This window comes from Kryptolebias marmoratus, linkage group LG12 (genome assembly GCF_001649575.2).
Source record: "Kryptolebias marmoratus isolate JLee-2015 linkage group LG12, ASM164957v2, whole genome shotgun sequence".
NCBI lineage: Eukaryota > Metazoa > Chordata > Actinopteri > Cyprinodontiformes > Rivulidae > Kryptolebias > Kryptolebias marmoratus.
The window spans coordinates 2,250,824-2,275,219 of record NC_051441.1 but is presented as its reverse complement, the minus strand read 5'-3'; the positions used below and the strand labels follow the sequence as shown (position 1 = coordinate 2,275,219).

The 24,396-nt window shown below is 40.7% G+C and overlaps 1 protein-coding gene and 1 long non-coding RNA gene across 3 annotated transcripts; one reads left to right on the top strand and one right to left on the bottom strand.

Moving 5' to 3' along the window:
* The first annotated feature begins 181 nt into the window (after positions 1-181).
* On the top strand, positions 182-23,922 carry si:ch73-281f12.4 (RA_Radil_like and Myo5p-like_CBD_Rasip1 domain-containing protein). 2 transcript variants are annotated; one of them, XM_017419505.3, is made up of 16 exons: positions 182-783; positions 2,101-2,439; positions 2,916-3,151; positions 5,969-6,297; positions 8,714-9,394; positions 9,537-9,574; positions 10,311-10,480; positions 10,557-10,669; positions 13,016-13,235; positions 13,692-13,864; positions 16,421-16,565; positions 17,440-17,618; positions 17,715-18,093; positions 21,932-22,047; positions 22,284-22,423; positions 22,690-23,922. In XM_017419505.3, the coding sequence occupies exons 1-16, from the start codon at positions 656-658 to the stop codon at positions 22,790-22,792; spliced, it is 3,489 nt and encodes a 1,162-aa protein (XP_017274994.1). In that variant the 5' UTR covers positions 182-655; the 3' UTR covers positions 22,793-23,922. The 2 variants fall into 2 exon arrangements, with proteins under 2 accessions (XP_017274994.1, XP_017274992.1); XM_017419503.3 differs by having other exon boundaries at positions 17,437-17,618.
* LOC108237809 lies at positions 6,369-7,468 on the bottom strand. The gene is made up of 3 exons (XR_005233843.1): positions 7,280-7,468; positions 7,098-7,164; positions 6,369-6,423 (listed from the first exon to the last, which is right to left on the bottom strand). It is a non-coding gene; the product is annotated as an uncharacterized LOC108237809 (long non-coding RNA).
* Positions 23,923-24,396: the final 474 nt, after the last annotated feature.

Genomic DNA, 24,396 nt, shown 5'->3' with positions numbered 1-24,396 from the left:
CGGTCCTCGTAAATATAGCTGTCCAGTTCGGAGTCCGACTGTGTGTGTTTTGCTCCGCCTCCTTAACGGGCCGTGCGTGTGACGTCACGGGCAGCGCTGGAGTGTTTTGATTTGCTCCGCCTCCTTAACGGGCCGTGCGTGTGACGTCACGGGGAGCGCTCGCGCTCCGGCAACAGGTTGTTTCATTGAGCTCAGTCGGCTCGGCTCTCTCTGCGCTCTTCTAACGGATGTAACGGGTCTCATCATGAAGCGGGCTGGAGCTTCGCTGCTTTCGCAGAAACTTTCACTCAGAAACGAACTAACGGCGGTTAACGGTTCCCCTCTGGCTTCTGTTTGCACAAAACTTTAACTTCGGTTTGGATTTTTATCACGAAGAAATCAGATTTTTTTCGGGTATTTGTACTCGCGGTCTGTTGGACTGAACGTTACTCACCGTTGAAATTGTCCCATATCCCGTTTAAGAGTATCTGGGGGGCTGTTTGGACCTGTTTTCTTGTTTCTGAAGAAGGTGAGAGTGGATTATCCCTGTGGAAACGTTGAACTTCTCCGTCTCCGAACTTCAGCTAGCAAGCCGCAGAGAATGCTATCTTCTGGTCGCCTCAGCCCGAGCCTCTGTCCCCTTGGTTGTGTTTTTGTAGAAGGCTGAAAAACAAGCATGATTTCTGAGGAGAGAAGCAGCCACGTCAATAAACAAGCCCTGAACTTTCCTGTGGGTTTGCTCATCCGCTCTCCCAAGAGGCGCCTGGCCAAACTGGGGAGGAAACCCAGCAATGGCTCCCTGCAGTAAGTCAGCCTCTTCGGTTTTACTGTTTATTAAGGCTTAAAAAGTCTCACACAGCAGGTATGAGTTGTTTATATACATGAAGCTAGATCTATTCTCCTTGTGACCGTGTTTAGACGATTATTCTGTCATTATTTGCGTTAAAACAGCTGCATACACTTAGTGCACAGAGGAACACATGGCATTATTCCTTATTTCATAATAAAAAGTTAAATGTGCAAAACAATCTAAATAATCTTTGCTTTTTTTGCAACTTAAAGTACAAGTAGCTGTTTTGCTGTGCTCCATCTCTGCATGGAAAATAGTCATGTAAGACATTTAGTTTTTTAACTGATTAATTTAAAAATGTCCCAGTATTTAAATTAATATTTCTCTTCTTTTGTGTTAATTATGTAGAATATAGAGGTTGACCAAATGGGTTTTTCTATGATCAACTCTGGGCCAACATACAAGACCAATTTTTATTTCTTTCTTTATTGGCAATATGTATTTTTCAACTGATTGTCAAACCTCAAATCCAGCAGATCTTCACCCTTGCAGGGTTACGAAGGGGGTCATTGGGGTTTGACTCTCCAGTCTACAAGTGTTTTGTAGATCTGGAGTAGATTTGTGCATTTTTGACACAAAGTCAAGCTCGTTCTCGGTGAATCGGTGAATGGATTTTTTGTTTAATAAAATATAACAATAATTGCTTAACTTAAATAAACATGTTTTTAACAACCCTTTTGCACACCTAAAAATAAAAAAAGAGCATTTTGGCTTTTAAAAATCTAAATTGTGGGCTACAGTAAGCTGGTTGTAGCAGCTGCTACTGCATCTTCATTTTCCTTTTTGGTGAATGATTAGTTTGCACAGGCGAGGCTGATTGCAGATTTTTATAAAAGTGGCTGATTAAAATGGGTCAGAAGATTAATCAGTCTATCTCTAGTACAATATTAAAGATGTTTTTTGGACAATTTTTCATTTTCCTAATTTCAACCATTTTTTCTTATATGTTTATCTGTATGTGTAGGTTATTTATCTAATTAAAGCTCATAGTTATATTGGTTTTATTAGCTCTTATTTTGACAGTAAATAATGTTTTATTCATCTGTTAGGCTCTCAAATGGGTAAACTATGCAGTATATGTATTTTATTTTAAAATTGTTTTGTTGCTTTAATTTGACTCTTTTTAAATATTCTCTAATTAACAGATAACAGTTGATAAATTCAAAATTGAAACAGTAATTGAATGATGGAGACAAGCTGTTAAAAGCATCCAGTGGTATGGAAACACAGAAGCCGCATGTGTTGATCATTTGCCCTTTGTGTCCCCTCAGGTCCAACAAGTCGGACAGCACCGTCCGATCTGCTGAGAGCGTCGGTGTCCGGCAGCCGGCCAAGAGTAAAATCCGGCGTCACAACAACAAGCTTTCAACTGTTTTCAACTACAGCCCCAACTTGCGGGACAGTGGCCGCCTCGGCCAGACGAGGGGCAGCGGGAGCCTGTCAGGAGACCCTCATTTTACAGACGACCCCGCCGAGCTGTCCAGCCAGTTGTCTGTGCCGGGCATCCTGAAGATTTTTGGTAGCGACATCTGCCAAGGCGCCCACTACAAGAGTGTGCTGGCCACCACTCAGTCCAGTGCAAAGGAGCTGGTGAGGGAGGCTTTAGAGAGGTGAGATGTTTTGAGCTGAAACATGTCAAGAAATCTCCCTACAAAAGGATTTAAGATGAAGATCAGTTGAACCTGAACAGATGGTGTGTGACCAGTCAGCAGATCACCACTACCACCTCTCATATGTCACTAATTACTGTATGTTAGCAACAGCTTGAAATTTTTATCTACTAAATGAATGTTTCTACAACTGCATGGTCCGTTTACCACCAATCCAATAAGAGGTTGTAAATTTATTGGAGAAAAAAATCACAACTTAAAAATTTTATTGGATGGAAGCATATTCATAGATTTTTTTGGTTGACAAAATGATGAGTAACACAGTCAAAACCTTGTTTCCAACCTTTCTAGTGTAGATATTAACATCTACTTGTAAAGAAAGTAGGATCTTCGGGCCAAAGAACCAAGGAGCTCTCACTGTTTTTTCATCGCCCCATTCTGGTATTTCTCCCTGAATTTCTGCTTCTGTTGTTCAGGTACTGTCTGGAAAAAGAAGACGCCAACGATTATGTGCTGTGTGACGTGATTGGTAAGACAGGTGCTGATAACCAGTGGAAGAGGGAGTGCTTCAGAGTTGTGGGCGACAATGAGAGGCCCCTCATGCTGCAGTCACTGTGGAAGCCCAAGGAAGGCTTCTCCAGAAGATTTGAGATCCAGCAGCGAGTGTCTGTCGAAGAGCAGAGTTTGAAGGACACGGACACAATCACAGCAGGTATTCATGTCAGATCACTTTTGTTCAGAAATCCTGGACTGTGCCATATTCAGTGTGCAGATACACAGTCACCCTAACATCCTTACGCCCGGGTAATCAATCACTCAGTCTCTGCACGGGGAGCCTTTATCCCCGTCTCTTATTGCGGGCTAACAGCCTTCATTGTCCTGCTTATCACCAGCTAGAGCTGTGGAGACGGTAGACATGTGAAAGAGGTCAGGAGGAAACAAAAGCAGGAGGATTGGGAGGTCAGAGTGGGCCTGTTCTTATCTTTGTTTTATTTCGAGGGCCCATCAGGTCCCTGTGAAGCATCAAAGCACTGAGCAGCTCTTCCAGCTGGGCCTGGAGCTGCCACAAAGTTGCTTCTCACTGCGGTGGTGTTATTCTTTTTATCAGAGCTCACTTCCTGCTCGGTTGGGACTGTGCAGCTCGTTGGTTTGTTGCGGTCCTCGTGTGTGTGTGTGTGTGTGTGTGTGTGTGTGTTGGACCAGCACATAGGTTTGTTGACACTGGCTTCATAATACCTGGTACTGCTAATACAGTTAGGCTTCAGGTGGTGTGATATAATAACAGAAACAGGAAAGAAATTCTTTTTTTCTTTTCTTTGATTATTATTTACTTTTATAGACAGAAATAAATGATTTCTGAATACCTAAGAGTGTAACTTGCTAAAATTGCTGTACCTGAGGAGTGGATTAAAATCGACCAACTTTAAGTTAAATCTAATTTACAACATATACCAGAAATTGGCTATGAGATAATTGAGACAGAAAGATGATGAAACAAAAAGAGGACTGAAGTATTCACCACCACAAACTTAAAGCTGAATGTACTGGATTTTATACTCCACTGGGGAGAGGGATGTCTGGGTTCCTCTCCTGGACCTGTTGCCTCTGTGACCCGACCACAGATAAGCAGGAGAAGATGGATGGATGGATCTTTAAATCTTTCAGGTACGATAGTTTTGACAGAACCTTTGAAATACAGAAAAGTGGAGCAACAGGACCTTGTTATTTCTTGACCTATTAAAGGGATTAATTGCTGTTAATAGATTGTTACTGTACCCAGACTTGAGCAGAATTTGCTCCTGCCTCATTAAAACTGCTTATGCAAAAGTAATAAGCTGCTAAATCCACTTTTCTGTTATGCAGTCCTCTCATCCTACTCTTGGAAAATAACGCATTTAGAAAAAAAGACTATCTCAATTCATTCTTGTTAGTTTGTGTGGGTTTCTTTTTCAGGCGTTAGTGTCCCATATGGTGTTAATGTTGTGTCAGAGTTTCCTACCACCAGCAGAAAAATGTCCTAGTGCAAAAATGGACATGTCACGTTTTACAACTAAACTTAAAATCCTGCAAGCTGAAATATTATTCTGAGACTCCATCAGTCAGATTCTGCTGCAGTTCTCATGGCTTTGTTGCACATGATCCCGTCTCCTCCTCGTTATCATTATCCTCTCAGTGACTGGGAAAGCTGTCCTTTACCTCCACAGGGTTTTCGGCACAGAGCCCATTCTGTCAGAGCGGTGCTGAACAATGCAGAAAACACTCATTTCCACAGCTGATAAGGGCAGCAGAGTGCCGGGTGTGAGTCCCGGCTCTCTGGACATTCCACTGTGCTTAATGGCTCCAGAAAAGCTGAATAGTGTTTGTGTTATGTCAGGTTGATGTCAGATAGAAGTGTCCACATCTCACTTTCCTACACATTTACCCAGCTTTTCCTCCGGTTCTGTTGTGTTTGACTTGGAGCCAGCACAGCAGAACATTACACTGGAGTCATTTTGGTTTACCAGAGCAATTTCCAGGGAATTCTGGTGACTGTAAACAGGATTTCATAAACAAAACTTCTCTTCTGTTTGTGTTTTTCTCTGTAAGGATTTCGATGAAGCTAGATAGTTTAGAGATTAAATGATTTGTTGCTGTTTTTGCTTTTCTAAAACATAATTTTGTTATTTACTCATTTCCTCTCACTCATTTCCTGTAATAAAAAAGTCAAAGGTAGAAGGAGGCATGTTATAGAGAAGGATGTAGTGACATCAAACTGCAGCTGTAGAATCTGCCATGTTAGAGATCACTTCTTCTTCAACATGTTGGGAATCCCCATTAGAAATAGATAAGATTTTCTCTATATTCTGTAAGTATTCATATTTTATAGTTTTACTGTGTGAATGCTGATTTTAGCTCTTATTTATGGTTTTGTTCATTTTAACTTTTAGCTACAGTTTCAATGATTTTAGCTTTTAGCTGCTGTTTTGCTGCTCTGCTTGTTTGAACTTTATCAAGCAAAGTCATTCAGCACTCAGCCTTTAAACTGAAGTGTCACAGAAAATGCCATTTCTATATTCTGATGATGTAATTATTGTAGTATTTTATTGTGTGACAAAGTGTAGTAAGACTTTAGATCATTATGATTAAAAAAATAATTTTTTTTAGGAGGAAATTTAAAAGATTGTTCACAGAATCCTTGTGGAAAGAGAAACTGGCATTTGTCATTAATGGCCTGTATCTTTTATTTGGTAGTTTATTGTTAAATATGTTTCTGCTCTGATAGTCATACATGAGTCCAAATACTTTGTGTAAAATATAGTGTTGAACATAGTTTCCTAACTTGAAGATTTGTAATTCTTCCATCGTTTCATCTGTGACCTTGCTGTTTTAAACCTTCTCCATTTTATCACACGAGTTTGTCCTCTCACATCTCTGCTACCAACATGTCTGTCCCAGTCCTGAAGGCAGCGGTCCATGAATGCAACATGTTTATTTTTTACATGTTCGCGTAAACAGAAAAAGTAGAACCCTGTTCTTTCTGTGAATCCAGGTATCAATGCCCAGGCTCGTAAACTTCAGAAGAACCGCTCCAGGGTGACCTCCCTGTTTGTGGACAGCAGCGGGGAGGACGCAGATGGACCTGGGTTCTGGAGGAGCTTGAGTGAGATGGATCTGTCTGCGATGGGGAAGGAGGCCAGCCGGGCCCAACAGAGCGCGCTCAGAGAGGATCTGGAAGTCGAGGCCGACAAGGAGGTGCTGCGACTGGGCATGGAGAAGGAAGAGACGGAGAGCAGTGATGACAACACCACCCAGTACTCCATCCACCCCCCCTTTGACTTCCCCTACTTCCTCCTGCTGCAGGGATATAACCACAGACAGGTGACCATGTTTACATTCCTTCAGGTGACATTAAGAATATCCAAAACCAAAATGAAGAGATTATCCTAACCTTACTCCTAATGACTTTATGGGCATCGTTGTTTTAGGACTTGTAAATATTGTGCACTGAAATGAGTGAATGAAATGAAACTCAGATGAAGTGATAGAATAGGCTGTTTCTAAATTAAATTAACAATCTACTTTTACGCCTGTTGGTGAAAATTCATAGTAGTCATACTTTTCTAAACAACTTTTAAAAATGAAGTTATTACAAAAACTTATTTGTAGCTTTAAAATGTGTCTGTGAAAAAATATTATAAAAGCGCAAATACTTTTTTTAGAGTTTAATCTGAAGCGTAATTTGGAAGCCAAGGCTGCCCCTGAGCCAAGATTTTCTGTTTATTTTACTCAGATACTTTCTGTGGGAGCCGGCAGCTGCCATCAAATCAATTTGTTTCCTGTTTTTTCTTTTTTAAGCATCGCTGATGATCAAACCTCCTCAGACACAGAGTGGGACATGTGATCCAAATGATTCAAAATATGTATACTGTATAATCCACACTGCCCCCGCAGCAACATGGTCACATTTATCAGTACTTCTTGGATATTTTAGTGTCAGAGTGTCAGAGTTCTTATGACTCCTGATTCATGTGTCATTCTTTAAAAAAAGCTTTCGAGTTGAATGTAGAACACTGAGGATTTCCTGTTGTCTATTTCTTTTAAAAATAAACAAATAAAGTACAGATAAAAAGTTATATACATTTTCAGAAGGTTTAAATGAAGTTTGTCTCATAATTTACCTGCGTCTACATCTGTGCTCTGCCCTGAAGAAGAGACGAAGCGTGGCTTAGACCTCTTAGATCTCTCCTGACAGTGTGTTTACGGACAGATTAACACAACAAGGTGGAAACAAGTGCACAAGAGCCTTGAATTAAACATCTTACATTAAGACCTAAATGAGTAAAGAATCCAGCTTATTTACCTGGGTGATAAGAGGATTGAGAGAGAAGCAGCACTTTGAACTTCAACATGTGTTTCTCAGAATGGATTTCTGAAGTGGAGTAAATAGAACCAGGAGATCTATTTTAGTTGTGTCTTCCCCACAGGATAAGCTGTCTGTGATCATGAGCCAACAGAGGGGGGGTGAGTTCAGCAGACACTAACAGGGAAACCTCGTCAGAACGTTTGGCAGAACACGGAGAGAACACTAATGTTCCTCAGTTTGTAATCAACATACTTTGATTTGAACTGTGCCTCCACACATCCCTGGTCCTGTCAAATCCCTGGCTTACACCAACTCTTTCATAGCAAACCAGAGACGCAGGCTGTGGTTTTGGCTCAGCTCACTCCCAGGAACAGGAACCTTATTCTAGTAATGTTTTTATTCCTGGTAGCTCTGCAGCTAACTGAGAGGTGAAGCTGGCCTCATCTGGGTCTTAATGATATGTCAACCCAAAACCAAAAGAAAGAAACAGCACTGATCTGCATTTTTTCAGCGGTCATAAAACAGGAACTGAAAGCCATGTTATTGACACTGTGTGTTACAGAGAAAAAAACTCAATTAGGACTTCTGCTAACCATTATTTTAATTATATGTTGAGCTGACAGAGCGCCTGTGGAAGTTCCCCTGACCCAAACTATTTTCAGTCATCTATTGTACAACATATCACAAAAACTACTGAAATTATTTCAAGTAAAATTGTTAAATTAACAAGTATGAGTGCAAACAGTGTTTTTTTTAATAAAAAATAACCTTAAATAAGCAATTTAAGATCAAATGACATTTGGCCCTAGCATACTGATGACATTAATAAACTTATATTTTGCTTTTGGCCTCTGAGACCTCTGAGTCTTTTGTTTGAGAGAGAGGACACATCTGTCACTGTAAGAGCACATGGCTCTGACCAGCACAGATGAGGACATCCCCTCACCTGGCTCCTGACCCTGAGGTCATAGACATCATCAACCTGTAATCCCTTCCATTCTTGTCTCGCTTCATGCTGCCAGTCCAGGTCTTATTTTTACCAGCTGATCCCAGAGCTGTTTTCACACAAACTGTTGGTTCATTTCCAACTTGTTACACAATGAAATCTGTCTCATCCCACACGCTGACAGACTTAGTGTTTACTTTACGTAAAGTAGATTAGAAGAAAATTATTGTTGACATGTTTCAAGTGATAACGCCTTTCACCTCCTTCAGTGAGGAGGACTTGTGTTTCCTGTTGTTTGTTCAAGTAAAACAAGTATTTTGAGGACATTTTTATTGGCATTTTTTAAACGTGTTTACAATCAAATGGTCATTTGTTCAGTTATTAATTCAAGTCTCCTTGCTGGTATTAACCTAATATTTTTCCAGTGAAAATATGGTAGCTTTTGTAGTTTCTAAAAATGTTTGATCTGTATATTTGTTTTTCAGGATTTTGTCATCTATCTGATGAGTGGAACCACCACCATCTTCGGCTGCTGCAGGGAGCACTGTAACGGAGAAGATGAAGAGAGGTTAAAAGTGGACATCCTCCTTTTTGCTCCTGATGTGTTGCCACAGCACTGCTGCATCAGACGCCTGGACTCTAACAGCCAAACATCCACAGGAAAGCACAAAAAGACACTAACAATGCTGAAGCCCCTCCATGATGCTCCTGTGACCAGAAATGGTTCCATTCTGAAAGAGGAAGTCGAACTGAGTCCAGGGGATTTGGTTGGTTTAGGGAAACACTACTTGTTCATGTTTAAAGATCCTACAAGCACATCAGGATCCCTCAACTCTCCACCTTGGATGACCAGACTCTGCCCAAACTCTGACTCTTGTTTATCATGTGGTTCTTCCGTCACCATTAAACGCTTCCAGAGGAAACCGTTACCTCCTCGTTGGAGAGATCTGGAAGGCACAGAGGCGTCGCTAAGCTATGAACTGGAGCAGGAAGAAAGAGTTCTTCAGGCGATTCTGGACATGGTGGACGCCAGTGGAAGTGAGCAAAAACTGACGCCTGCTTTCCTGCTGATTCTTTGCATCCAGCACTCAGCCTCCAGATTCCAGTTAACGCACTTCAGGCAGCTGCTGCTCAGAATAGCCAGTCAGGTCCAGCTGGTCGCATGGGTAAAGATGAAACTCTGCTCTTTAATCAGATAGATTAGCTTTTCTTTAAAAAAAATTCAAATAAGATGTTAATTTCTGAATTGAAAACCATGGAGTATGATATTCGAAATGATCATCTTATCTTTATCTTGTGACTTTTCAGGAGAAGACAAAGAAACTTGCTGCAATCCAGCCAGAAATGTGAGTCCAGAAAGTTTTCATAAAACACAGAAATCTGCTGCCTGTGATGATTCAGCATCTGATTCCTGAAATATTACTGAATGTATACCAAAGACAAGGGCAAAAACTTTCACTAATAATGTTTAACCTGGTAAAACACCTATAACTCCAACATAAAGAGTTAACAATTTTACTAGAAAGAAAAGAAGGGAAGAAGCAATCCAACACGTTCAGACTGTTTTGAAATTGTTGTAATAAAGTGTTAGTGACTGAACTAATTGATTTTAAAACATGACTTTTTTGATGAACTGTAGGGTTTCTGGGTTTAACCTCAGATTCTCCCCACAGTTTGAAGGTTGAACTGCGTGAACAGGCAGGCAGCTGGAACACACTGTAAACACACAGAAAGCTGTTGGTGTAAAAACACGACTGAGGTTTGAAAATCAGGAGATCTTGTGTACGGTAAAAACAAGAAAAAAAAATAGTGACTGGTTATCAAAGAATAAAATATAAAAACTTCTCAGACTGGATTAGTTCGAAGCTCTTATGTTGGAAAAATGGAATCATTTCAAACAGAGCAGATCAGAAAGAGTTAACTGGGTTACTGTGTGATAAAACTAATGATTGTGGTTTGGTGTAATATGATCAGATCTATCTGATCTGAGTGAAATGAGTCATTCCTGTGAAGTGTAAAACAATCATCAGGTTTTAGACAGATTTCCCCTCTGACTCCTGACTGGTTGTCCTTCCCTGTCAGGAGCTCCGGTGATGCGCAGCCCGAGCAGCTTCAGCTGCTCAGCATGAAGGAGCTGATCCCAGGTCTGCAGCCGCTGGTGTTGTGGATGGCCAACTCCATCGAGCTGCTGCACTTTATCCAACATGAGGTCCCTCAGCTGCTGCCCTGGAGGCAGGACCACCAGGATGCAGGTGGGTAGACGCACTAACGGCTGTCCAACCTGCCGTGTGGTCGGATTATTGAGACATGCTTTGATGTTTTTCTCAGATGTGCTGGACTCCGAGATGTCCTCTACTCGAACAGCCTGTGAGGAAGCCATGACAGTCCTGGAGGAAGTCATCATGTTTACGTTCCAGCAGTCTGTCTACTATCTAACAAAGGTTAGCTCTCTCACATGAGCATAAACAGCAGGGGTGGCCAATCCTGGTCCTCAGGGCCACCATCCTGCATGTTTCCTTTGTTTCCTGCTCCAACACACCTGATTCAGAGGTTAAATCACCTCTTTATGTTCTGCAGAAGCCTGTTAATGACACACTGATTCAAATCAGGTGTGTTGGAGCAGAGAAACAAGTAAAACATGCAGGATAGTGGCCCTGAGGACCAGGGTTGGCCACCCCTAATATACAGCCTAAACCTTTAACATTACAGGCACTAACATGTTTCACATTGTTTTGGACCTGAATGTCTCTCACACGAGAAGCAGGAAACCTGACTGAATAAACACAACATTCTGTTTTCATTGAGCGTGTTCCAGACAGAAAGCACAATAACAGAGTGGAAACACAAACACAAACTCTCAGTCAGGAAAGGGCTGTGAGGCAGTGAGTGGGGTGTCTTTTCCACTCGCTGCAGAATAAACACTGTGATATTGCAACCTTACAGAGCCTGAATGCTTGATTTAATGAGAACCACAATGTGAACATTTAAAGAACATATACAGCCTTATAAAACTGAGCTTTGTTCTTAAACAATTAGTGCTGAAGCTGTTTATAAAAGATTTCTGTCATTTTATCATGGACTGAAGGAGGAAAGTTTCTTTGGGTTTATTTCTAATTCGGACTCAAATACATTACAGAGCAGCCTGGAGACTTAAATTAAGTGAGCTTTTGAAGCCTAAAATCATTAAAATTTTGTGAATAACCCAAACCAGACAGCAGAGTAATTTATGGGAAGCAGATATGTGTAGCTGCAGAAACAGCACCACTGCTGGCTGTCAAAGGAAGGTGGGTGAGGAAACAGGAACCATCTGTTCTGTTGTTTACAGATCTCTGAGATATTTCTAACTATTTTACAGAAAAAAAAAGTATTTAGTACTCTGGAAAGATATTGTTCTCTACTGTGTATTATTTGGTTAAAAAAATATTAGCTTATTTGTTACTTTTAGGATTTATTTTTTACTCAGCTCAAGCTTTATTTACAAGACTACCATAAAATTTCAGTTTTACTTACAAAATATTGGCTGTATTTTTTGTTGCCTGTGAAACAAAAGGGAGGATTCACAGCAAAGAGCAGCGTTCTGTTTCCTGCAGGGGAAAACAAGCTGTCATCAGAGAAAAGGAAGGGAGGAGGAAAAAAGACCTTTCTGTTAATTTCCTGTGTGACTAAATGTTCATCATGTGCAGACCTGAATACTTAACTTCTTTTTTTTTTTAGCTCAGACTATTTATTAACAAAACAGAAACAAAGTTGGGTTAATGAAACTTCAGGGAAAGTAAAAACATGGCGGTTTGTAAAAAACATTCAGTCTCTTGATAAAAAGGGTCCACCTGCTGTAAACTACCAGCTGACCTGTTGCCTCGGGACGCAGACTTAATAAGGTCTTATTGTGTGATTCAGTTTTCCTGAAGTGATTATCTTAGTCATGGTGTGTGAGGTAGTGTGTGTGTGGTTGATGTCATAGTTGTGAAACAATAGCAGTTCTGTTCCAGAACATGAGGTTATGATAAAAGCAGGCAGCAAGCTGAGCTTCAATAAAACAGCTTGCAGCGTGGTTCTGCACTGTTTGCTCCACTTAACTTTATCTGTGTGCATCAAAGAGCTGGCTTCTCTGTCTGCCACGCCGAACTGACAGTGTAGCACTAAAGTTTTATTAAAGTGAGTCTTTCATTATCCTGAAAGAGAGAGGAGGTTGTGCTGGCTCAGTGTTTGCTTTGCTTTCAGGCCTTTTCTACATAAAAACTCCTTACTGAGTATGATCAGGTTTCCTGTTGTAAAAATTACCCACTTTCAGTAAGCACTCAGATCCTGACAGCAAGGATCTTTACAAACAGAAAATTGTTGTTTTAATGATAATAAATGCCATGAAGTTGAACTATTTAGCATTTGAGGAGTCATTAGCACTCTGGGCACAGTGGCAGAGTTGATGGTGACTGGGAAGAAGTCAGTCTCTACAGTTTTGATCTAATCGTTGCTAAAATTAGCATTTATCAGCCAACATAAACTATTTATCTACAGTTTGTAGCAGTTCAAACGAGCCAGACATCAGAACATTTCTCTTTTCTTTACAGTTGCCTTTTTTGTTGCAACATGAACCTTTCTAAAGGTTTCTTGTACTCTTTGTGAATATCTCCCTCTCTTTAGGTTCTATATTCAGCAGAAACAACCAAGATAACCAATATTTCTGTGTATTAAACTATGTCATATATAAGCTGGAATCCTGAAAATGTTGCTTTTATTCAGTACAACATCTCAACAGTGATGTAAGATGCCTTCTCTCCCTCTTACAGAGTATGTACTCAGCCCTGTCTGGTCTGCTGGATGGAAACCCGTTCTCTGAGAGCGGTCGGCTGCGAGTGCCTGACGGGCTCAGTGACATCATGGAGGTGCTCAAGGAGGCGCTGAAGCTCCTGACGGCCTTCCAGGTGCACCCGGACATCTCACTGCAACTCTGTGCCTACCTGTTCTTCTTCATCAATGCGTCACTGTTCAACTCCCTGATGGAAAGAGGTGAAGTCTCAGAGTTCTGTAAATGAAAATGTTGACTGTTTGGTTGTTTGTGATATTTGTGGTGGTAAGAAATGACTCAATTTAGTCCTAATTATGGAGTTTTAGCATGTTGACACGGCAAGATACAGAAAATTGTATTTTCTGCAAAAATGTAGTAAAAACAAGCAGAACTGAAGCTAAAATTAGCAAAAACAGTAGCTACAATTTAAAAACAGCAAAACCAGAGCTAAAGGTAGCATAAGAAGACAAAAATACAGTAAGTAGATTTCAAAGAGAACAATGTTTTTTAAAGGAATCTGATGTTGCTGTTCTCTTTTTATTGTGTTTTTTGCCTGATAAAAACTGCTACACAAATAAATTTACTGTACCTACATATATAACTTCTAAAGCTTAGGTTGAAAATAGATTTCCAGTATATCAGACGCTTCTCTAATACAAGACTTCCTGGTTGTTCAGGTTCTGTTCCTGGGTTCTTCCAGTGGGCCCGCGGGGTGCAGATCCGGGCCAACTTGGACCTGCTGATGGATTGGGTCCAGAGTATTGGTCTGGGTAATCTAGCCTCGGAGTTCTTCCAGAAGCTCTCTGCTGCTGTCAATCTGCTGGCCACACCCAAAGAAACGCTGCTGCAGGTCAGGTCCTGTTTGGCTCCTCCAGCCATGTTTACGTCAGCCTCAGGGATTTCTTTGTCTTAAACGTGTCCGCATGACTAATCTAGTTTTGTACATTTATGCATCAAGTGTAAAATGTAGCATTTTTTTAAAAACTTTACTTCTTTTAAACCTTTCAAACACAGCAAATTCATTTTTTCTAACTCTATTACCAAGCAATATTTTTCATCATATTTATTAATTCAATAAAAGCTGAGTTTTCTGAAGCAGGTTATTGGTTTAGAGTTACAGTGTCCCTGAGAACATGATGTTCCTGCAGGAACAGAGCAAATACTAAAATGTTCAAATGATGACCTCATGATGTCAGCGGAGGTGTGGCCATTACCTCAGATTATATGGATGAGATTATATCCTGTTACCTTGACTAATGTTTAACTCATCACCAGCTCAAATCCAGTTTCTTTTTCTTTAAGAGGAAGAATCTTTAGGGTGTAAAGACAAATCAAGTCTTGGCTGTGAAAGCATCTTGAATCTTCTGATATCCTTCTTTTAGTGTAGGTCAGGAATGGCACACGACATCATTAAAACAACACATTCTGTAAAAGAACAAACAGTTTCTGCTGTGATCAGCCTTTGCTGTGCCAACTTAATCCCTGCTTAAGCACCCCGCTCTCTTAGTTACCTGTTCAGATCTTATTTACAGTTTATATAACTGAAAGAAGCTGAGCTTACACTCAGCACTGAGACCAAAAGAAAAACAAATCAAATTAGTTGGCATGAAGAACAAAACTTCTGCAAAAGGTCATGCAAGCCAGTAAAACTTCCCTGGCACCTGAAACGTGCTGACTGTTTTATTTCCCTCATATCTTCACATTCATTCTGCTTTCTGAGCTTCCTCAGGGCTTACATGTGAAGACAGAAAGCTTCAGTGTCTTCAGCTGCTTGTTGTGGGACATAAAGCTCAGAGGGATTAGTTCCAATCAGAGGATAGAAAAGCAGTTAAACTAGCTTCAGACGGAGGTTTGGGTGGGCTACAAGTTATTAGATTTAATCTTTCCAGACTTTTATTCTTTTTCATCTGTCATGTTTTGACATAATAACTCTTTCAGTTGTTTTTATTGCTGCCAGTCATTGATGAATGTTTTTGCCCATATGTGTGTGTGATTGTCAGTTTGTTAGCAAAATATCTCATGAGTCACTAGATGCATTTTATTGAAACTTTCCAAAAACAACCATTTGGTGTACATCTACAACTGGTTTACTTTTGGAGTCAACCCAACTCAAGACGGCTGCCACAGCTAATCAGCCTTATCCTACACACAAACTGTAATACCTCAGTGACTTTGACAGATTTTGAGATGAAGTTTTGTTTGGTAGGAGCTGACAGTCAGTCACAACACACACTCTGAGCACTAACAGATGAAATGAAAGGCAGTGGGTCAAAAGCATCCCTTCAAAGGATGTTAGGCCTTTAATTTTAATTTATTCTGTATTTAAACAACACAACTCATCGCTTCCTGCTTTCAGTTGTAGTTCCTATCAGTGTTTTATATCTGACTTAGATTAAAAAAAAAGTCAAATATTGAAAAACCCACAGGAGTTGATCAGATAACTTATTTGATCCCTGACTGCATCAGCCAGGTCTCAGATCTTTTAAACTGTGGTCAGTATGAGTCTTAGTTTGCTGCCTGTTGTTAGTGTGTGACTCAAAGTTAAAACAGCTGCTCAGGGCTCCGTCTCGTCTCCTTATAGTACGACATGAGGCAGCTAGTTTTATATATACCCCCAGTCTGAGATCACTTTGTGGCTGCTACAAAACAGAACACACCCTCAACAGTTTTTTTTTTTTTTTCCATCTGTACTTCTGAGCTTTTAAAAGCTGTAACGGCTTGCTGGCTCCGCTGTAAACTTGTTTAGTGGGGGGGATATTTCAGAAGAATAAAACTTAGACATAACAAACAGAGAACATTTTTAGGTTTCTGTTGTTTATAAGCAGAGTTGAGGCTTTACAACATTCAGTTTATGGTTTCAGTTGTGGCCCCGGCATGTCTGCCTCAAGTTTTACTTCCTGCGATTCAGCTGGAAGGCTCTGAATCAACTACATGATGTTTGTAATGTTTGTTTCACAGTAATCACATGCAACTCACGTGTTTCCTTACTCATCAAAAGACCAAATATTTTCTTTCCCATGCATGTTGGAGCTGCTGTAAGCCTATCATCAAATCTCAGAATGACTGTCACACTGACCTCACACACAGCAGAGAGGATGTGTTAATTAGTGATATGAAATCCAACACTCAACAAACAAAGAAGAGCTGCAAGAGATCCGACAGACACTTAAAATCACCAGCTATGCATTCAGTCTGGGAAGTGATTCCCACGAGGCTTTGATTCCACATCTGGTCCTCAGGTGAGGGAGAGAAAAGCTGGATTCATCATAGAATCGTTTGAAATACTTTGCATGGGAATGAGATTAGCACTGACTGTTTATGTGAAAACAAGTGTGATGAGAAAACCTTTGAATAAACGTGGTGACGTTTATGTTTTCTCAGGATTCTTGTTGTTCTGTTTCTTCAGGCGTCCTGGGCTTCTCTGAGGACTGAGTTTGCTGCTCTGAAACCGGCCCAGCTTCACCACATGCTGAGGGAGTACAGTGCCGGGAAGCCCTGTCCCGACGGATGGAGCCCGTCTCCAGAAGAGTCCGTGGACGCTGCCAGGACCGGTGAGTATTCATCAAAAGAAACTGTCGATGTTTTTCTTATTTCAAAGAAATCTATTTAATTATGTCATGTTGGGTTTATTTAATTTTTTTAATTATTATAATATCTAAGTAATGATCAGACCAATAAAAATGTGTTTGTGTTAAATGTTGGTGAAGTAAATTTCCTCCCATCACTTTTCTGTGACTGTGAGCCATTCTTTCAGCAGATTCTTCTCAGGACAGTAAGCTGGAAGAACCAGACTCCCTGCTGCAGGAATCAGAACAACCTGTTATGTGGTTTCCATGTTTAAACTTGAAAGCTGGTGTGTGTGATTGCTCAAGACTTAATGATAAATAACAAGAAGTTTAATGGCAGACAAAAACAAAATGAGAGATCTGAACTCAGTCACTCAGCTTAACATCAGCTGAAGGTTTGTTCTGTTTATTTCTGGTTTATATTAGAAACATCATGTTCTCTGCTGTCATAAACTTCAAAAACCAAGCCAGCATTTTAAAATTTAAAACTTCTGGAAGCCACTTTAATGTTAAACAAAACAAAGAAGAATAAATACTTTTCAGAAGTAAACTGCTTAATGAAGATAAACTGTGATTATTCCTTTAAAGTAATCTTTTCCTGTCAGCCTGTCTCCACCAATTAGCTTCATCCTGAAGTTACCTCTTCCAGCAGGACAACTGCCACAAAACTAACAGGTTTTTATTTGCTGCTTCCTGCTGGATCAAACATTCTGGTTCCATCTTAACTTTCTGCTCATAATCAGCTGTTACGCCAACTTGTTTAAACGTCCGAGATTGAATTTCATTAGGAAGCTTTACTGAAGGTCAGGCACTTTGTGAGGGTAACACTGACCTCTTCGTCTCGTTTTCTCTGCAGCAGACATATTGGAGAGCTTTGACAACCACCCGCCGCTTATCCTGCCCAGCAGCACGTTTCACCTGGAGCTCGGTAAACCTGTCGTGGAGCCGGCTCTTTTTGAACAGCTCGCTCATCTGCAGGAGTTCATCTGTCAGCTACGCGCCAATGAAACTCAAGCTAAGAGGGATGGAGACGAACAGGTAACAAGCTCTCTGCCCCCACCATGATAACCAGGAGCCAGAGGCTTTGATGGTTCTACATGTGTCATTGATTAACTTCATGTGGTCCAAACTCAGGCTGCTAATGTGACGAACACAGACAGTCCGACAGTGAACTCCCCCTGCACAAGAGTCTTTAAGGATCCCGCTCATCAGGTGGTCTCTGAGCCTTCTACCTGCCCCTGTCCTGAGGTCCACCCCAACTGTACCTTCCCTGGGAAACCGTCTCAGGCCCGAGGATCTCATGGAGCCCTGAGCAGCTGTGAAGCAGTTCTTGCTCAGAAGCTGAAGAGCCTGGAGCTGCAGAACAACCTCCCCGGACAGGACGACATGAGCTACCACAAGAGCCTGGCTCTGGACCCGTCATGTCTGCTCACTCCACCCAACACCCCGCAGGGCATGGAGCTGGCTGAGCTGGAGGCTGATCTGCAGGAGGGCGCCCGCCAGCTGAAGAAAGGTAACTGAAGGCAAAAGTCACACAAAAACATTTGATCCATTTTATAAATGACTGTGGCCTGTGTGTGTGCTCACGTGTGTGGTGAGTAAGAACAGAGAATGAATTTCCTCATTGGGGATTCAAAGAGTATAATAAAATTAGTATAAATTATATAGTACACCCCATCCCTACTTAGCTAAACCCATGATATACTAAACCAAGGTAATAGATTAATAGGAACAAAACCAAAACTGAGGTTTCCACCTCAGAATAAACAAAACTTTAAAGTGTTTTTTAAATTCTGAACAGCAGCTGAAAGACATTACCTGAAACGTGACGGCAGCGGATGATAAATGAGAGTAAAGATGTTCACAGACACATGAAACACAGAGGAAACCACACATGATGACAAGTCGACACACGGCTCTGCTGCTTCAGGTCAAACTCTGTCCCGTTACTAACGAATCATTCCTCCTTAAACCTTTTCATTTTAACTTAGGGGTCTGCAGTGTCTCCAACTGAAAGAGACATTTTATCATCTAAATATAATCTGTTTAAAGCCACAAGATCAACTTGACCCTTAAAAGGAGGATAAAAGATTTATTAAGATTCTCTGTCTATTATATGATACAGGTGACAGCTTTTTCTTCAGAAACAAAAGAATTTAGTTCTATACAAGAAAGTCAGACTTTTGTTTAGAAGTATGGAGAGCTTTCAGGTCTTCTCAGGGAAATGAGTAAAATAAGGTTTTATTCAGTTGCATTCTAACTTCCTAAAAAGCATCCGGTTGTTGGTTGTTTATCACATAAAAGTCCTCAGAAAACCAAATCTTTGTTTCTTTAAAGTGCTTCAGGTTTTTATTAGAGGCAGGTCTTTCTTTCTGTGTTTCTCCTTGAATAACTTGCTGTATGTTAGTCATAATGTTCTGATTCCTGCTTCCTGCTTTACTTATAAGATACTGAAAAAACTTCATTTTCTGGTGAAATATGAGTGAAATCCCTCTGTGTCAGAAATGTACATAAATTAAATAGAAAGCAAACTAACACACTAGTAGCTCAACAGTGAACCTTATCACTACATTTTAAACATATCCAAACCTTTAGCCACATTTAGCTGATTCTGCTGCTGAAATTATGTCAACAATCCATTAATAATCATACCTCATATGTCTTCTAATCTCTATGAAACATTAGTTCATATGTGGACCAACAAACTCTTCTTGTTTCGGGTCATTCTGCTGCAGAGGTTGGTCGTTAAAATGTAAGCGTGACTCAGGTTTGTGAGCTGCTTCAGAGAGGCTTCAGAGCCGCAGGTTCGAGCCCTTCTCTAATGAACGAAGCTGCATATTCCAGGTCCACAGAAAGCTGCTCACACATTACAGAGAAGGATTGCCTCCTCCCTTCATCTTTCACTGACTGAGGAGCTGAAGAATTTGAAGTGGAAGGCTGTGCAGGGTGGGCACGCGGTGCAAAGGAAAGACTGCTTCCTCTCCCCGCCCCTATTGTTCCTGGACGCCTCCGTCATGAGGTCATCTGGAGGAGTCAGGAGAACTGTTCCCTGCTCTCTGTCAGGAAGCTGGAAGTAAAACACTGCATCCTGTCGAAGAATGTTGTGTTTGACTGACCTGACTGTCAGAGTTCCACCCAGAGACTATAAATAAGAAGCAACAACATGCCGGCTCTCGAAGGTGAAGCTGAATTATAACTCCACCTCCTCCACGTTAGCAGACGGGACATAAACGTTTCAGTTTTCCAAGTTTTTATGACTTGAAAAGTTCAATAAATGCTTGAAAAACTCACATTTTCAGTTTATATGGAAAAATAGACACTTTTAGAAAACAGGTCTGTAATTTTTCCAATGAACTTAGGAAACTGATGTATTTAAATAACATTTTAATCTTATTTTTTAACACTGAAATGTTTAACAGTCTCCTTTTAGTTGCTTGCTGACTTTTACTTCTTTTATATCAACTTTCCTGCTTTTTTTCTACCTTTATAGTTTATTTTTTTACTTCTTTTCCCTCCTGTTTGTCCTTTTGAGCAGCTTATTCAGTGGTATAAGTAGATGAGACACATTTTATTAGTCAAGAACAAACCCAAATGTTTTTAATCAGCTAATTTAAGTGACTCATTTAAAGAAGAAAAGTCTCATTCAGCAATACATTTAGTATTTGATGTTACTTTTGTCCAGATTCCTACAAAACTTCAAACAAATCCCTGAAGACATGTTGGAAGGAAACTAAAAACGGTGGTGGATTCGGATGGAACCAGCCTTTCAGACTCATGTGATTTTGGTTCTTAATGCGCTCCATGACAGACCCCCTCCGTGCCCCTCAGCCGGTTTAAGCTGCAGGATTTGGTTGATCTCAATCAGGTGTCTTTACTCTCAGTGGCTCCTGCTGCCGTGTTTTCTCTGTGTTTTGATTAAAAACACCGAGGATTACGCTGAAACCAACCATCTGGTCCAGTCGTGTCCTTAACCTGTGTGCTGGTAACATCCAACCGTTGATGAACTGAATAATTATTCAATTAAACTAATTGATTCCCTTAAATGTTTAAACTTAATTAGTTAATGATCAGAAACCCTTTTTGTTAATCTGTTAATCGTGCTTTTAGCTTCTCATGTGGGAACATTTTGTGTTTGATAAAGTGAAGACAAAGAATCACTTTATGCTTTAGAAGGTTTTATAAATGATCATTTATTTATAACTTATTCACTCAGTTTTGGTGTGGTGGTTGTTGAGAGTCATTCCCAACACTCCTGTGAGATCTTTGTGTAAAACTTTGGCATGCAGCTTTCATCCTTTACTTTTTAACTCCTAATGTTGACGTTTCCTCACTTCAGCTCCTTAAAGGAGGATCAGGAGGTTTTTAACATTTCTCCAGTTACACACTGATTGTTTTTACAAATGGTTTAAAGCAGGCTGTTATCAGTTTAACATTTAATGTTTATAGTTTGACTGTCCTGAGCTCAAACATATCTGATGTGCTTTATAGTGATACAGAACATCTTATTTTGTTTTGAAGGTAAAGTCCTGAAGTGTTTTTCTTTAAGGAGGCAGACTTACTGTGAGCCCCGCCTGCCTCGGCCTCCACCAGCAGACAAATGTTATTTTCAAAGTTTGGTAATCCTTTAATCTGAGCAGAGGAGCTACAGAGAGGTGGTGATGTCAGGAGAGAAAAGAGCAGTGGCCGATCTGTCATGGGAATTTACAGCTGGGTTGGTGCGTGGAATCTTAATCGGCGGCGGCGGCATTGTTCCGGACAGGTCCTGCGTGGGGGGCAGACGGGCCGCATGCTGGGAAAAGGCAGGAGGGGAGGGGAAGAAGAGTACCACTGCACGGGTGGGAACAGCGTTTTTGTTTTTGTGGAGAAGAACCACGAGTCAGAGGAGGACAGGAAGACCGCCCTGATTTCTGATTTATTAATCAGAGCAGAAACTGACAGCTTACAAGTTAAACTGGGACCTAAAAGCTGTTTTAAACATTAAAACACCAATAAAACAACAGAATTACAATAGAATCAAAATAAATAATAAATAAACGAGTTTTTGGAGGTTTTCTTACAAACATGGAGAAGACATTTTTAGAATTAAAGGTCGAGCGTTCCTTGATGGAATTCATATCACCTGCCACCTTTCAAAATGTCCGCCAGAGTCACATGTTATGAGGTGTGTTCATGCTTGAAATATGACCTTCAGCTACTGTTGCTAAACTGACTGAATCTGAGTCATTTTTGTGTCAACTAATGTTAATTAGCCATGGCAGCCATCTTGAATCGGGCTGATTTATTCAGCCGCAGATCCTGAGCTGGTACTGCTTGTCCTTGTACTTGATGGGATGTTCTGTGTGTTTGTTCAGTCGGTGGAAGCTCTGCAGCAGGAAATGGGGAAGCAGAAGAAGACAAAGAGGAAGTGTTCACAGTGGAGGTCCACAGAGGGCCACACGGTCTTGGGCTGGCGCTCGTAGACGGAACGGTGCGAAAACATTCAAGTATTTTCATGTCACAGATCTGGATCAGTGTTTTAAAGTTTTACAGCTAATCTGGGTTTGAAAAGAACTGAAAGAACAGATTTTTAAAGAGTTGATTTTGGGATTCAGGGATTCTGATCGTCTTCTAAAGGAAATCTTTAAGCATCTTTTTAGGAAGCTAAAGGCAACAAGATTGTTTTGCTGCAAGTATTTTTACTGTATTTTATTTATTTTTGTTTAGAAAACCCCCCTGAGGATGAGTGGCATTTATGTGAAGTCAGTAGTTCCCGACTCCCCAGCTGCTCGGTGTCAGAAGCTGAGAACGGGGGATCGGATCCTGGCTGTGAACGGTGTCAGCCTGGTGGGGATGGAATACAACACGTAAGTCCACAGCTTTACATGCAGTTCAATTTATTTCTGTAGCACCAGAGGACAGGGACAGGACAGAGACAGGTGGTCCAGGTGTGGCTTCTGAAAGGAGACAAACACAGAACAGAGTCTTAGGAATAAATCAGAGGTGACTTGGATGCATTTCGAGATGAACCGTAGAGTCCAGCTGTTCAAAAGAAGTTCAGTTTGATCAGATCATTAGATGGTTTATAAACCCGGCTCGGAGCTCACAGCTGCTTCCTTCTTGTTCCTTTCAGCGGCAGAGAGTTGATTCGATCATCAGGAGACTCTCTCAGGCTGCTGGTTGCCAAGATGGACACAAAAACAAGCAGCAAGACTTCAGCTACAACTAAATGCTGAAGGAGGAGCGCCGGCGGGGATGAAGAGGAACTTACTGACAGTATTTAACTCGTGACGGATCCTCCAACCAACTGGAAACGTGCTGTTTGCAGATCGATGTCTTGTTTCTGTGTGAAAGCACTGAGACAATCAGCCGGGGGACATCTGTCTGCTCTGGCTTTAACTGGAATTAATCACAGACTTTTCTGTTGTGTCTACTTAAAAATGTGAAACTGCATTTTACCAAACCTTTTCTATCATTATTTTTTATCTTATCCAGATTTTTTAGTTTATTAGAAAGTTTTAAAGGATATATTTGCTGAGTGAGTATGGAGGGGCATTATTTAATCTGTCTCTGATGTTAATTATGTAATTTCTCAGTCATACCAAAAATGATTTTCATTAAGAACGTCGATGCTTTACAGATTTAAAAATGTTAAATGTTATACATTGTTAAAAATCATTTAAGTTCTCTGTCTCTGGACTTGCAGCCTGATAACTCAGACAAATCTGAGGCGCCTGACAGGATTAAACATGGCCGCACGGCGAATGTTGGCTGACAGGAAGTTCCACAAAAAGAAGTTTGGCATTAAAAAAAAAACCAAAACCTCCAAGAAGCTTGTTGCTGGTTCCTGCAGGAGTTCATGTTTCTTCTTTCTTTTTCTTCATTTACTTTTTATAAAGCAGTCAGCCCAATATGAGCGTAAAGTTTTATTTATTAGTCATTTCTGCTTGAGAATTACTCAACTTACACATTATAAAACCTTGTAGAGCATTTAAGTTTTCTTATTTTTATATTCTAGAAATTCTAGGAATTCATGTTTTTTTTCACATTAAGGTCTACAGATTTCAACTTTTCAAACAGTATATTGGCAAAAAACCTTCTTTACAACAACTAAGATGTGTAAAGTTTTTAGATCAAACATATTCTTTTGTATAAATGAGAGTAGAAATCATTTTCCTCTGGTTTCTCAGTAAATTACACTAAAGTGGAGCAGCTGCCCTATTAGTAAAACTTTCAGCTCCTGAAGCAGCCGGCCGTGTTTCTGTGTAAACAGTGTTAACGTTCACATAAAGTGTTCTTGTTTTGTAATATTTATATTGTGCAGTATTGTTGAAAGGAATAAAAGTTGTTCTGTCACAGCAGGGTCCGGGTGGAGCTGCTGGGTGTGTCGACTCGCTGCTCTGTGGTTTCCATGAGCCACACACTTCCTCCACACTTCCAACGCCATCCCTGAGTGGGAAACTGACTTTAATCCTTTAAATGCAGTCGTTTCAGTTTAGGCTTCAAATGATGCAGAGAAATGTCATATTTTATTAAGATATGGAGGTAATTATCAGAGCAACAGAGATGAGGGTCAGGTAAACATAAAAATACAAATTCCAAAGAAGTTGGGAAGCAGGACGGGATGGACTGTCTGTCTGTCCTCGGGCTCTCCTTCGTTGCCCCCCTCCTCCAAGAAGCTCTCCGGAGGCAGGTGGGAGTCTTACTTGTCTGGAAGTTTGGATTCCTGAATCTTCCCAGTCAGATGGAAACCTGACAGCAGTTCAGTCACAGCTTGGTGAGACTAAACATCGACACAGTTTTATAAGGTTTCTGCAAACAGCAACACCACCTGTTTACT